Source organism: Sorex araneus, chromosome 9 (assembly GCF_027595985.1).
Source record: "Sorex araneus isolate mSorAra2 chromosome 9, mSorAra2.pri, whole genome shotgun sequence".
Classification (NCBI taxonomy): Eukaryota; Metazoa; Chordata; class Mammalia; order Eulipotyphla; family Soricidae; genus Sorex; species Sorex araneus.
In genome coordinates, this window is record NC_073310.1 from 58,400,769 (window position 1) to 58,413,851 (window position 13,083).

The 13,083-nt window shown below is 39.1% G+C and overlaps 1 protein-coding gene across 1 annotated transcript in view; it reads left to right on the top strand.

The window, feature by feature from the left end:
- DNAJC1 (DnaJ heat shock protein family (Hsp40) member C1) overlaps positions 1-13,083 on the top strand; it is a 152,335-nt gene that overhangs the window by 72,125 nt on the left and 67,127 nt on the right. The window contains exon 7 of the mRNA XM_055147161.1: positions 11,782-11,872. Within this exon, the coding sequence (XP_055003136.1) occupies positions 11,782-11,872 (91 nt within the window). The remainder of the gene's footprint in view (positions 1-11,781; positions 11,873-13,083) is intronic.

The following is a 13,083-nucleotide window of genomic DNA, read 5'->3' on the forward strand; positions in this document are numbered from 1 at the left end:
AAAACAGTAACAAGTCTCACAATGGAAACGTTATTGGTGCCCGTTCGAGCAAATCGATGAACAACAGGATGATAGTGCTACAGTGCTATAGTGCAAGTAACTACAAAGCAAGTATCAACTGACAGAAACAGGTCACAACCCCAGGTATAAGTATGCTGTACCCTAGCAAGTTGTTATCAATTAAGAGAGTTTCATTTTGTTGTGTGATCATCTTGAATTTCACAAAAAGTTAATTAAAGTGAGTTGCAAATGGCTGTGTGTAGCTGTCTTTGGTTAAGAATGGGAATCTCCTCAGTTGGAGAGAGAGCTCAATGGGTTCAAGCACATGTTTTTCATGTGAGAGGCCCAGGTTCAGGCCCTGGCACCACACAGTCCCCTGAGCACTGCTGGGAGTAGACCCCAAGGCACTGCCAGGTATGGCCTCCAAAAGCAAAACCCAAAAAACAACAAAGGTGCCAGCAAAAAAGTGGGAGATTCAGAGACCTGAAATAAATGGCCTTTGCCCAAATCTTGGCCTTGTCATAGTATTACCTCTTCTGCAGTTTTCCTCTTCTCTTTTTCTTTTAAACACATATGTCTTTATTATGCATCATGTACATATGTAGCTGTCCACTGGGAATTGAAAAAGTAGCTGCTCTGAATCAGCTTATGCCCCAAGTTTACTATTTAAAACTTCACTGTCACTGTCACTGTCATCCCGTTGCTCATCGATTTGTTCGAGCGGGCACCAGTAACATCTCTCATTGGGAGACTTATTGTTACTGTTTTTGGCATATCCAATACGCCACGAGTAGCAATCTGAAATTTCTAAACAACTCCTTATTGCCTGTTAGTACGCATAAATTATTCTCTATCCTCACCAAAAAATACAAATGAGAATAATTATATCATTATTTGATGTATAAAACTTCATCATTTTGTTTTTAGAAAAAGCTTAATAAAATTATACTAAACACTTATCAGAACAAGGCCCTATAAGGAGCAGTAGAGATGAGTATGTTATTTAAGACCTTTCAGTTAGGCAATGAGAGACCAGAGCAATTGGACAGCAGGTAGGGCTCACACAGCCAACCTGGGTTTGATCTCTAGCACCCCAAATGGTCCCCTGAGAACCCCTAGTATAGTCCCTGAGCACAGAGCCAGGAGTAAGCCCTGCACATCACTGAGTGTCGTCCAAAACAAAGATCTTTCAGTTACGAGGTGAAAATAATTGAATTGGGTATAACATGGTGTGCCACATATATAACCAGCTCTGTAGATGTTCAGAGATGTATAGATTATATATACACCTCTATATATATATAGATGTATATATGTAAAGATTGTCTTTATTTGGGATGGTCAAGGAAAAATGTAAAGAGGAGTCACCTGCATTGACTCTTAAAAAATGAGCAGTGAATTGAAATGAATACTTTACATACTAGGTAGTATATAGAATTTTACTCATAGACAGTAACTTTCATTTAATAAAATCCAAAAAAAACTGAGAAAAATATGCCATAATCACTTCAAAAATGTTATATGTATCTTGCCAAGTCTAGGTTCCAGATCTCTAGACTCTGAGTATGACCATTTTAGAATTTATGCTGTAATAAATAAACCTAATGAAAAAATCTATAAAGCACATTTAGACAAAATAAAGTTCATTGACCATACCGTCAAGTATTTCTATCACACACATCCGTCAAAGGTATGTACACACTGTTAGGAAAGTGAATAATGAGTAGAAAATGCAGTGGTCATGTGATCAAGTAAGTAGAGGTAAAAATATATCTTTTATACCTACTATTGTTTTTTGAGAAGATCCTTATTACCATCAATCCTGAATCGTATTTCTTTGTTCTGAAAGGAATATTTAGGAGGATTATGAAAATTTGGTAGATTAGAAAATGAAGCCAGAGAATGAAAAACTTACATAGTTGATAAATTTAAAATATGCGATAAATTACTCGCATTCATTTTCTACATTGGAAAAGACCCACAAAAAAAAAGATGTATAGATATCTATATGGGGCATAGTAATATGTCTATTATCATCCATGTGTAATATGTCCTTTATAATCCATATAGATAGAAAAGTAAAAAGTCAAATTATAAACCAAATAGAATTGGATAGTTGTAAGGTGATAGAAAGTTAAGGGGTGTGAAGAGATGTAAGAAAACATCAGGGAAGAGTGTGTGTGCAGAGAAGTGGGGAAACCTTAGGGAATGTGTCTACATACCTAAGAAAACAAGTGGAATGATCAGCAGAGAATATAGAATAGTTATTAGAATTTAACTAGGAATGTGGATGGCATCAAGAAAGAGATGGTATGCTTTTTTGTTTGCTTTTGGAACCGCACCTAGGAGAGCTCAGGGATCACTTGTGGGACAATATGAAGTGCGAGGGATCAGACTGGGGTCCACCTGCAAGGCAAGTGCTTTACCTGTTGCTCTGTCTCTCTGGTCTCAAGGGATTATGTGCTTTGTGGTTAGAATTACTTTCCAAGTGAAGGAAGTTAGAATTACTTTCCAAGCTCTAGTGATTGCATTACCTTTGTTTCTGTTCTTATGGTAGTTTTGAAGGGCGTATACTTTATCTTGGATTTGACTAGACTGATCTTTCTTGCCCATAGTCAAAATTTTACCCCAAGAAATTTTGCTGGCCTCCAAAATACTTTTTTGGAGTTTTGTATATTTTTGCTTTGGGGGCCACACAGGCAATGCTCAGGGCTTACTCCTGGCTCTGCACAGAGGAACTACTCCTGATGGTGCTTGGGGTACCATATGGGATGTTAGGGATCAAATCAGGTAGGCCACATGCAAGGCAAGTGTTCCTACCCACTCTCCAGCCCCCTCTTGGATATTTTGAAGTTAATCAGATAGTTACGTAGTCACGATGAAAACAGCAAAAAATAAATTAATTAAATAAAAGATGAAACATAGACAATGCTTTTGTACTTTTTGTTGTTGTTGTGATGGTTGGTTTTGGGGAGGGGTTTGTTTTGTTTGGAGGTGACACCTGGTGATGTTCAGGGGGTTATACCTGGTTCTGCATGTGGGAGTCACTCCTGGTAGTGCAGGGGGACCCTGGAGATTGAACATGAGTCAGCTGCAGGCAAGGCTAACACTTACCCACTGTACTGTCTATCCAGCCCACTATGTCCATATTTTAATTGAACTCTTAGAACGTATTTTTGTCTTGCATGTCTGTATTGAAACCTTATATATTTTCACCCAAAATAATTTGTTATTAAGATAGACTTGTACTAAGTCAAATGTGCCAAATATCCCAAGTGGTCACCCACTTATATATGAAATTATATTTCATATTTATCTGTAATATAAATTTTAAAATACAAGATTCCTTTAGGTGTCCATTGCCTTAAGCTGTTAAGTTTGTATATTTTTAAGTCCCACTCTCACGTTATCTCAACTCCCAAGCCGATCTTATGTGAACACATTCAACTACAATTTATTCTAAGAAATTTCCAACATATGTTTCTCTTCCTCCATCAGGATTTATAGGTTGTCTAGGAGTAGTGGCTGAGAAAATAGAAGAATTTTATTTTAAGTGCCATGGCTTTTATCTTAAAAAGTAGAATAAAAGTTGCATCAGAGAGTAAAGGCTTACTAAACCTTTCACAAACTGTTGCCACGGAGGTTCCTCTTGCCCAGGAACCTCCGTGGCAACAGTCGTGGCCAGCTGGGAAGGTTCCCTCCGTCGCTGGCAGGACCCTTTCTGTCATAGTCCCTTTGCTGCTTTTTGCTGGGACTTTTTCAAAATTCAAATAAACAAAATATTCTTCACTGCTAATTAGTAAGAAGGGAAAACTTAAAAACAAATACAAATAACTCAGAGGTATTTATGGTAAGTCAGGGTGCCTGGCGTGGAGATACCACGCCAGATACCCCACAGTACTTTTAGTACTCCAGCAACAACAGGACTTCATGGACAAACAAACTTTACTTAGAGAATGTGTAAATGAATGAGAACAAAGGGTAGGCAAAAAGTATGGGGCTGATCCTCTATGCCTAGTTCAAAAGAACAAAAAGAAGGGTCCAGGGAGAGTGCTCCATGGCTGTACCACCTGGGAGGGGTCCAGGGAAAGAGCTCCAAGGCTACATTGCATGCCTTTGCGCAGAAGAGGTCCTGGGCTCAGTCCCCCTACAGTGTTCTTCCCCACATCCCACATGGGTGTGACCCTGCTGGCCTGCACACCCTGGGCCCAAGCATTGAGTCTTCTGGTCTAGTTGGCTGAGTTATCACTGAAGTTATCACTGAATATAACTGAGTTATCACTGAAGGCCCTTTGGGTCTCTGAGTATTGCTTGGGAAGCTCAAAAAACAAAAGGACAAAAGGAAGACCAAGAAGACCCCCTAAGACTAAAATTCTTTTGTTTCTGAAAAGAAAGCATAATATGCAGTTATTTGGAAGTCCAAAGATAAAATATAATTTCTATAACAGACAGTAGAATTTTATAGGTTATTGCTTGATAAAGAAAGATTTAAAAAGCATCATAGGATGTTAGACATAACAGACTCATCAGTTCCACATTTTATAGATGAAAAATAATGGTGAGGCTGCTTGCTCAAGTGATACAACTCCGTAATTGTAGATAATACTTAAGAGCAGATAAAAAGAAATACTAAAATAAAGGAAGGCAAAATTTAAGAAAGAAAAAAAAATTTTAAGCAACTTGTTATCTACCTTTATAATGAGTAAATAAGCTATTCGATCTTAAATGCCCTAACGAAGTTCTCAGGCTGATAATTATAAAAGTTGCAGAAGGATTCTTATTTGAGTTGAATAGATGATTTTTAGCTCAAATGGAAAAAAGAAGTCTTGCTTTTATTGAGCTTCCTGATCGCTACTGACTGATAAAGAAAGCACAGATTTTAGTTTTCTGTCTTACTTTGCTTTTTATCTGTTTCTTGTAAATTTAGAATTATGGTCTGTCCAAAATTTTTGAGTCACTCAAAATATGCAGTTCTTCTTAAAATGTTTTTATAAGTTAGGGGCAGAGGAGATAACACAGCAGGTCAGACATTTCCTTGTACATGGTCAACCCAGGTTCAATCCTCAACAACCCATGTGGTACCCTGAGCACCTCTAGGAGTAACCCCTGAGCATCACTGGGTGTGGCCCAAAAACAAAAACAAACCCAAAAAAGGGCTTTTTAAGTTTTGGTGAATTCTTTATTGTAAGTACTTATAATTCTGAGATTATAATATTGTCAGTAGGATAGCAAAATTTGAGGACAATCTATTCATGGTCAGATCTCAGAAATGTATTTATGGTATTTTCTTGTGTTGAAGGTAAACTCCAAACTTCAGAGGAAATTTGTGCTGTCAAACAATTCTAAGTAGTAGCACCTCCTTCGTTTTATTACAGCCTCTCTCTGGAGCTCTGACTTTAGTTCTGATTCCCACAGCACAGATGCCGCAGCCGCCCTGCTCAGGCCACTCTAGATCGCGCCTTTCTTTCCAAGGTTTCCTTTACTTGAATATTCTGAAGCTTATATGGAGAAGTAAAAGTAAACCAAACTTGACAAACAATGCCAGTTCAGCAAGTTGTTTTAATCACCTAAAAGATCTGTATAATAATGTTAGACAAAAGGTTTATGACATGAACATTCCTTCCTCTCATAACTCAGTTCAAGACTTAGTGAAAGTGTCATTATTATGTAACCTTTTTCTAATCAGACTGGCTAAGGACTTTCCATTGAATATTTCTGTACTAACTTGATAGCACTTGCCATTTATTTGAGAGTTAATATAAAACAAGGTAGAGATCAAACTGACATTCTCATGGTTTCATTTCCTCTTCGAGTGTATGCCGCTTGTCTCAGTAGTCGATGAGAAAGGCGGCATTCTGCTCTCACTAGCTGTGGAGGGGCTCAGCATGATGTCTTCATCTAACTGGAACATGTGGCTTCCTTGCTCACTATGACAAGGGTAAAGAGCTGGAGGATAACATGAGTTTCGTGCTTTGGTTTGGAATGACACATGATATTTCCATCCACAGCCCATCCAGAACTAGTCCCATGACCCCACCTAATCTCAAGAGGACAAGGAAATGTGGGGAAACAGATAGAATGTTGGTGAGCACACTCTCTCTTCCAATAATTCAGTCAATATATATTGAGTGCTTACTGTGTGCCAGAAACTCTTCTACGCTCTGGAATTTTTTTTTTAAGAAAGGAAAAGAAAAATTCCTGCATTCATGTAGTTTTAATATTTTATGTTCTGGGTAATATTCAATATTATTTTAACAGCATCATTTATCTTATAATCTCCATATATCCTTACAAAGTAAAATGCATTAGTATAACTGCTTGATATTCTTGTATAGGAGTCCATGCTCTACCATTACATACAAAGAACACTCATAGCATATAAATTCTTTAAATGAGTCAGAATTGTGCAGTATAAACTCAATCTTCCTTTTGATGTCTGTGCAGAGAGTTTTGAGCCTTCTGGGGGATTTTGTTAAGTTTAAAAGCCTTGTGTATAGAGTAAAAACTTTTGCTTATGTTCTAACCACGAGGATTATTTGCTCCTCAAATATAAGAATTCTTTCTATTTGGAACTGTGTAAACGTTATGGTTTTACTACAGTATTAAAGAGTTAAATGTAGGCCATCCAGAGTCCTAATCGATTAAAGCAAGCATTTGTTCACTCACTAAATATTTATTAAGCAGCTATTGTGTGCCAGGTAGTATTTACAAAAATGGTTAAGAGGTTTATATCCATAGACTATAATTTCTTATGTAGGAAAAATGGGCTTTTTTTGGATTCAAAATGAGACTATATTTCTTTACTACCTAACAGTTTTATGCATTCACATGCATTATGGCTTCATGACATAAATGAATACATTACACTGTACAGAGGTTAAGGCTCTCATCTTGCACGTGAATGACCAGGTGTGGCACAATGATCCAAAAAGGAAGGGAAAGGATCAAAAACGAGTGATCGTATTGAGCCCATTTGAATGTATGAATTCCACTTACAAAGGTTTACCTTCTGTATATTACTTCAATATCAATCTATTTCCTTTTATCACATAACTTAAATTATTAGAAAGTTCTTCTTTATATTCATGCAAAATAAGAACTCATATCTAGAATAGTAATTTATGGTACTATTCCTATTCCTGGTACTCTGGACCTTCCTTCCTTCTTTCCCTTTTTTTTTTCCTTTTGCATGGGGTGTGGTTTGGATGGGGTATGGTTTGGACCTGGCTGATCATGTTGTGCCCAGTTCATGCAAGGCAAGCACCTTAACTCTTGTGCTAATTTTCTGTCCCCTATAATGATTCTTAAAATAGTTTATGGTAGTTTCAGGTTATCCCTAATCTTCTCGTCTCCAGTTCCTTTTAAGATAGAATTTCAAGCTGCCTCACCATTTGATTGCTTTCCTTTTTTAAAGTCTTCTAGTTTGGCAGTACAATTTAAAGGGCAGAACAGTGTAATTTGTTGGTTACAGTAGAATTATTTACTATTATTAATAGGTTTATTAAAGCAAAAATACTTCCTAGAATGGCATATTATAGCTACAATTGGAGAAATTACAGTAGGCTCTAAAAACAAAACCAGAAAATGTAAGAGGAACATTACATTTTCTGGTAATGCTGGAGAAGTAAGAGCAAAAAGACAGATTATTTGCCTTGAACAAGACTTCTTAGACATTTTCCACTCACAACCCCTTTTCTGTGGAGATCCCCAAGTATAGGTATATACAATATGTGTGCTCATCAAACATTTGCTGATAATAAATAATAAATTTATTATAAGACAAATTGTTAAAGGTTCTGCATACTTATATAGGATTACAACCCATTATTTAAGAAGAGTCTAGAAAAGTTAGTGAGGTTAGAAAATGTATTAAAAATTTTGGGATTCAGGGCTGGAGCGATAGCACAGCGGGTAGGGCGTTTGCCTTGCATGCGGCCGACCGGGTTCGATCCCCAGCATCCCATATGGTCCCCTGAGAACTGCCAGGAGTAATTCCTGAGTGCAGAGCCAGGAGTAACCCCTGTGCATTGCCAGGTGTGACCCAAAAAGAAAAAAAAAAAATTGGGATTGGTTGAAATAGATTAAGGTTATTGGATGTGTGGCAGTCCTCAGATAAATGTGGTTTTGCTTCTAGTGAACACTTCAAAGATGGATTTTTTGTGAAATTCTGTGTTACAGCAGAAAAAGAAGCATTAGCAGACAAGCATTCATATTTGGTAGGACCACTTGACAGTAAAAGGTTGCAGTTACCTAGCAAAAGTTTTTTTTCAATGAGATGATGCAGATAAAGACAAGTCTTGTAAGCAAGATTCTGTGAAAGGAATTTTGGTGAAGTGTGGATTAGAAAAACTCGCCCTTAATATGTGGTAGATAACAAGGTGCTTATCAAATAAAGCCATAATAAAATGTTTAAAATACAAATAACATAAAAGACCTAAGAGTGCAAATATTCTCATATATATATATGTGTGTGTGTATATATATATATATATATATATATATATATGTTTGTGGCGAGAGGGCACCTGTGGTATTCAGGGGCTACTCCCAGCTCCATGCTCAGAAATTGCTCCTGGCATTGGTTCTAGTGCCAGGGACTTCTAGTGAATACTTCAAAGATGGATTTTTAGTGAAATTCTGTGTTACAGCAGAAAAAGAAGCACTAGTAGACCAGCATTCATATTTGGTAGGACCACTTTCCCTTCAATTAGCATTTAACCTTCACATTAGCTTTTTGAATTTACTACTTTTTATTATCTCATTTTAAGGTTGGGAAAATTTATAGCAAAGTTAGTTGCTTAGTACATAGCTGCTAAGATGGTAGAGCTGAGACTTAATCCAGATAGTCTGGCTCCAGAATTTCCTCTCTTAATTATATTATTATGCCTCACTATACTATACCATGATGTTTAGTTTCTGCCTAAATTCTTTTACCCCTCCAAAGTAATTTATCTGTATTCTGTTTTATTTGGGGGCTGTACTCAGCAGGGGCTACTCCTCGTAGAGTTCTTCAAGGTCGATCCTTGTAGTGCTTGTGGGAAGATGCAGTGCCAGGCATCAAACCAGGGGCTTTCCACATACAAAGCATGTGTCCCAGTCCTTTGTACCACCTCCCTCAGCTCATTAGCTGCATGGGATTACCTTTTCTACTCCCCTCAGTAAACCAGTGCCTCATGGCCTATTTTCTCTCGACTGTTAAAAACTGCTCTGGAAAGAAATTAGTAGGTTTATACCAGGGAGGTAAATAAATGATATTGTTTGTTAGTATATTCCAGAATTGAGTTTTTCTTAGGCATTTAGGAATACTATGGGCCCTTGAGTCTTCATCTCTAACCCTGGTGAAATTTAAAGAACGTGTTGGCATGGGGAAAGGAGTAAGCACACTCCACATATTCTTTTGTATATGCCAACTGATTTCTCTAGCCCAGGGATTATGGTAATCCTAGTAGAAGTGAAGTAGCCATGAGGGCTGGAGTGATGGTCCAGAGGGTCAGGCACTTTCCTTGCATGCGGTGGACCCAGGATAAATCCCCAAGATCACAGCATGGTGCCATGAGCCCTGGCAGAAGTATCCCTGAGCACAGAGCGAGATGTGGTCCAAAATGAGGAGGAGAAAGAGGAATCAAAAGGAGTATAGATAGTATGAGACAGTTTTACTATTCATTTGGTGGTTTTAGAACTACTTGTTATTTCCATAATTATCTGGCAGAAAAGTTTGATATAAACCCAAGCCATTGATCCCAGGAGAAAGCTTTAGCTTGGACCATCATGGATGGGAAGAGATAATTCCATTCTTCAGTTTTATGTGTTCCTGGGTGAGGACCAGAGGTATAGCACAGCAGGCTAGGTGCTTGCCTTTGCAGGCAGCCAGCCTTCATATGGTCCCTGAGCCCTGAGCACAGAGCTGGAAATAAGCCCTGAGCACAGCCAAGTGAGGCCCAAAGCCAAAACTAACCAATAGCTCTGAATCCAGGTAGAACCAAGAATTGATTTTGTTCCTTTATTTCCCATAGAAATAAAATCCCCTCAAATGGGTCTGTGATTTTTCTGTTTAGAATTCTTAAATTCTCGGGGCTGGAGAGATAGCACAGCGGGTAGGGCGTTTGCCTTGCACGCGGCCGACCCGGGTTCAAATCCCAGCGTCCCATATGGTCCCCTGAGCACGGCCAGGGGTAATTCCTGAGTGCAGAGCCAGGAGTAACCCCTGTGCATCGCCAGGTGTGACCCAAAAAGCAAAAAAAAAAAAAAAAAAAAAAAAAAAAAAAAAGAATTCTTAAATTCTCTGAGTCAAGAGCTTACTATGATAGTGCTCTCTTATTTCACATCAGTCATCATTTCTTTCTCATACTTCAATCTACTTCAGTTCACTGAACACCTACCATAAGTCATAGGAATTAAGAAATACCTTAATATACAAGTAACCATTATATTTAAATCCTGAAGCAGCAACACAAGGTAAAATTATTCTTCCAGGGTCAAAAAGACTTGCAAAAGAGGTGATGCCTGAGTAAGAGAGGGGGGGGGAAGGGGAGAGGGGAGAGACAGACAGGGAGAGTGAGAGACAGAGATGGAGGGAGGGAGGGAGGGAGGGAGGGAGGGAGGGAGGGAGGGAGGGAGGGAGGGAGGGAGGGAGGGAGGGAGGGAGGGAGAGGGAGGGAGAGAGAGAGAGAGAGGAGTGTTTTACCAGAAATGTAACCCAGGGCCTCACATATACAGGACATTTTTGTCCCACTGAGCCACACACTCAACCCTTAGAAAGGTTTTTCAAGGTAATAGGATTAAATCAGAATGTCAAGGTACCAGAACACGCTAGAGAAAACATGTGGATACATGGAAGCTCAGCACAATAAAGCCTGGTGGCTCTACATGGTAAGAGAATAGATGCCCCTTTTATTTCGGGGGTGACGTAGAATGATCTTTCCTTTGTTTCCATTCTCATCATCTTCATATGCTTAAAGCAGAAGTCCCAAGCTTGTTCTCCCCACTGCCTCCTTTAGAGGAGGAAAAAACATCACTCTGTATTCCTAGAAATCTACCTTCTTTAAGCCAGCAAATAAAAAGTGCCCCGCAGTTGCACTCAAGGTCACTACTGGCCCCTGGGTCATTGCAGCACTTTTCATGGGGACAGCATTGCCCACTTTGGCAAACAGGCCCTAGAGGGTTAGCTTGGCTGTTCTCATTTCTGGTGATGCTCCAAGGCCTTGTCCTTTTCCAGACTCTGTTTGTGTGAACTATGTGTCACCACCCCTGGAGACATTAGCCATTGCATCTTGACATTGAAGTGTTTGTGCCCTGATTTTCATCCCTTGATGGTGGGAACTGTATTCGAGATGTGGCAGGAGGGACATCCTTCACCTATATCTTCTGGTTGTATAGGTTTCAGAATCAGATTTGCACATAATTGTGAAAGTCTTTTGGAGTTCAGAGACTAATACAAAAACTGTGTTAGAAAGTTTTAGTCACAATAATTTAATTTATCATGCATGTTAACTCAGTTTGGTGCTTTTCTGCTTTTTTTTTTTAAATCGGTAGCACAATAGGGGGAAAGAAAGTATGCAGTGGAAGTAGACAGGAAGGGATACACCTGTGGAATTGCTGAAAAACTATGATTTTGGTCTCAATCTCTAAGAGAAAATTTTGAGGGATGTTTATTCAGTTTATGTTTAAATTTGGAGACAAAAAGAAAGGTTACATATTAAATGAATATTCTGGTTTAAGGTTAAAGCAGTGTGGAAATCAAAACTGATTTTTATGTTAATTTATTTGTAACTTCTTTTTAAGGATGCGGGGCAATTTTATGCTAAATATAAAGAAACAAAATTGAAGGAGAAGGAAGATGAACTGACAAGAACTGAACTTGAAACACTTCAGAGTAAGTTTTTAAATAAAGGTGCCTTACCTGGTGTAGCAATCTCTCAAAAAGCAGATTATTGACATTTGGATTTTTCTTTTAAATTCAGCAATAACTTAAAATTCTATGCATTCTTAGAAACACTATGGTTATTTGTACTTGATTACTCTATGCATCGAATACTGCAACAGCAATTACCCACCTGTCATTTTGTATTAGAAGAAAGAAAATCTACAGTCACAGTTCCCCAGTGCTTGGGGCATCCAAAATCTAAAGAGTCCTAAGATCACTTGTATCACTTGTAGTCCCGTTGATCTTCGATTTGCTCGAGCGGGCGCCAGTAACGTCTCCATTTGTCCCTGTCTTGAACTAGTGCAGCCCAATGATATCTGCTCACTCCAAGAACAGGAAGAGCCTCAAATCGTTCATTTAGGGATTTGACGAAGAAGTCTGACCATCTAGTTGGTGGGCGGCCATGAGGTCTTCTGACGTCCCGTGGAACCCAGTTGATAACAGCTCTAGTCCAGCGGTCGTCTCTGAATCACGTTACATGACCGGCCCATCTGATTTTTGATGCCTTGGCAAATGAGACAGCATCCCTGATTTCTGACTGTCAACGGAGGTCAGAACTCCGGATTCCTTCTCTCACTTGAGTGAGACATGATATTCCTAGCATAGCTCTTTTGATTCCTCTTTGGGATACCCTAATAGCATTCTCATCCTGTTTGCATAGGGCCCAGGTCTCTGAGGCATATGTTAGTGCAGGAAGAACGGTGGAATCGAAAGATGTGCCTGGAGTCGGAGGTTCTTCATTCTCTTAACCACTTCTTCGACGCTCTTAAATGCATTCCATGCTGCTCTCTTCCTCCTGCACAGTTCTGGCACCAAGTCGTTCCTCATGTTGATTTCTCAACCCAGGTACACATAGTAGCTGCTGCATTCAGAGATGTTCGTTCCATTGAGAGCAAATGGAGCTTCAGGGACCAGTTCGTTTTTCATAAGCATCATCTTGTTGAAATTCAGCTGCAATCTGACCTTTCCACACTCGTGGTTGAAGTCGGCCAGCATTTATGCCGCTTGGCTAATGTATGGCGTTATGAGAACGATGTCATCAGCGAAGCGGAGGTGGGATAATTGCCGACTGTCTATCTTCACTCCCATTCCTTCCCATTCCAGTTGTCACATGATGTTCTCGAGGGCAGCACTGAAGAGTTTTGGTGAAATGGTATCAT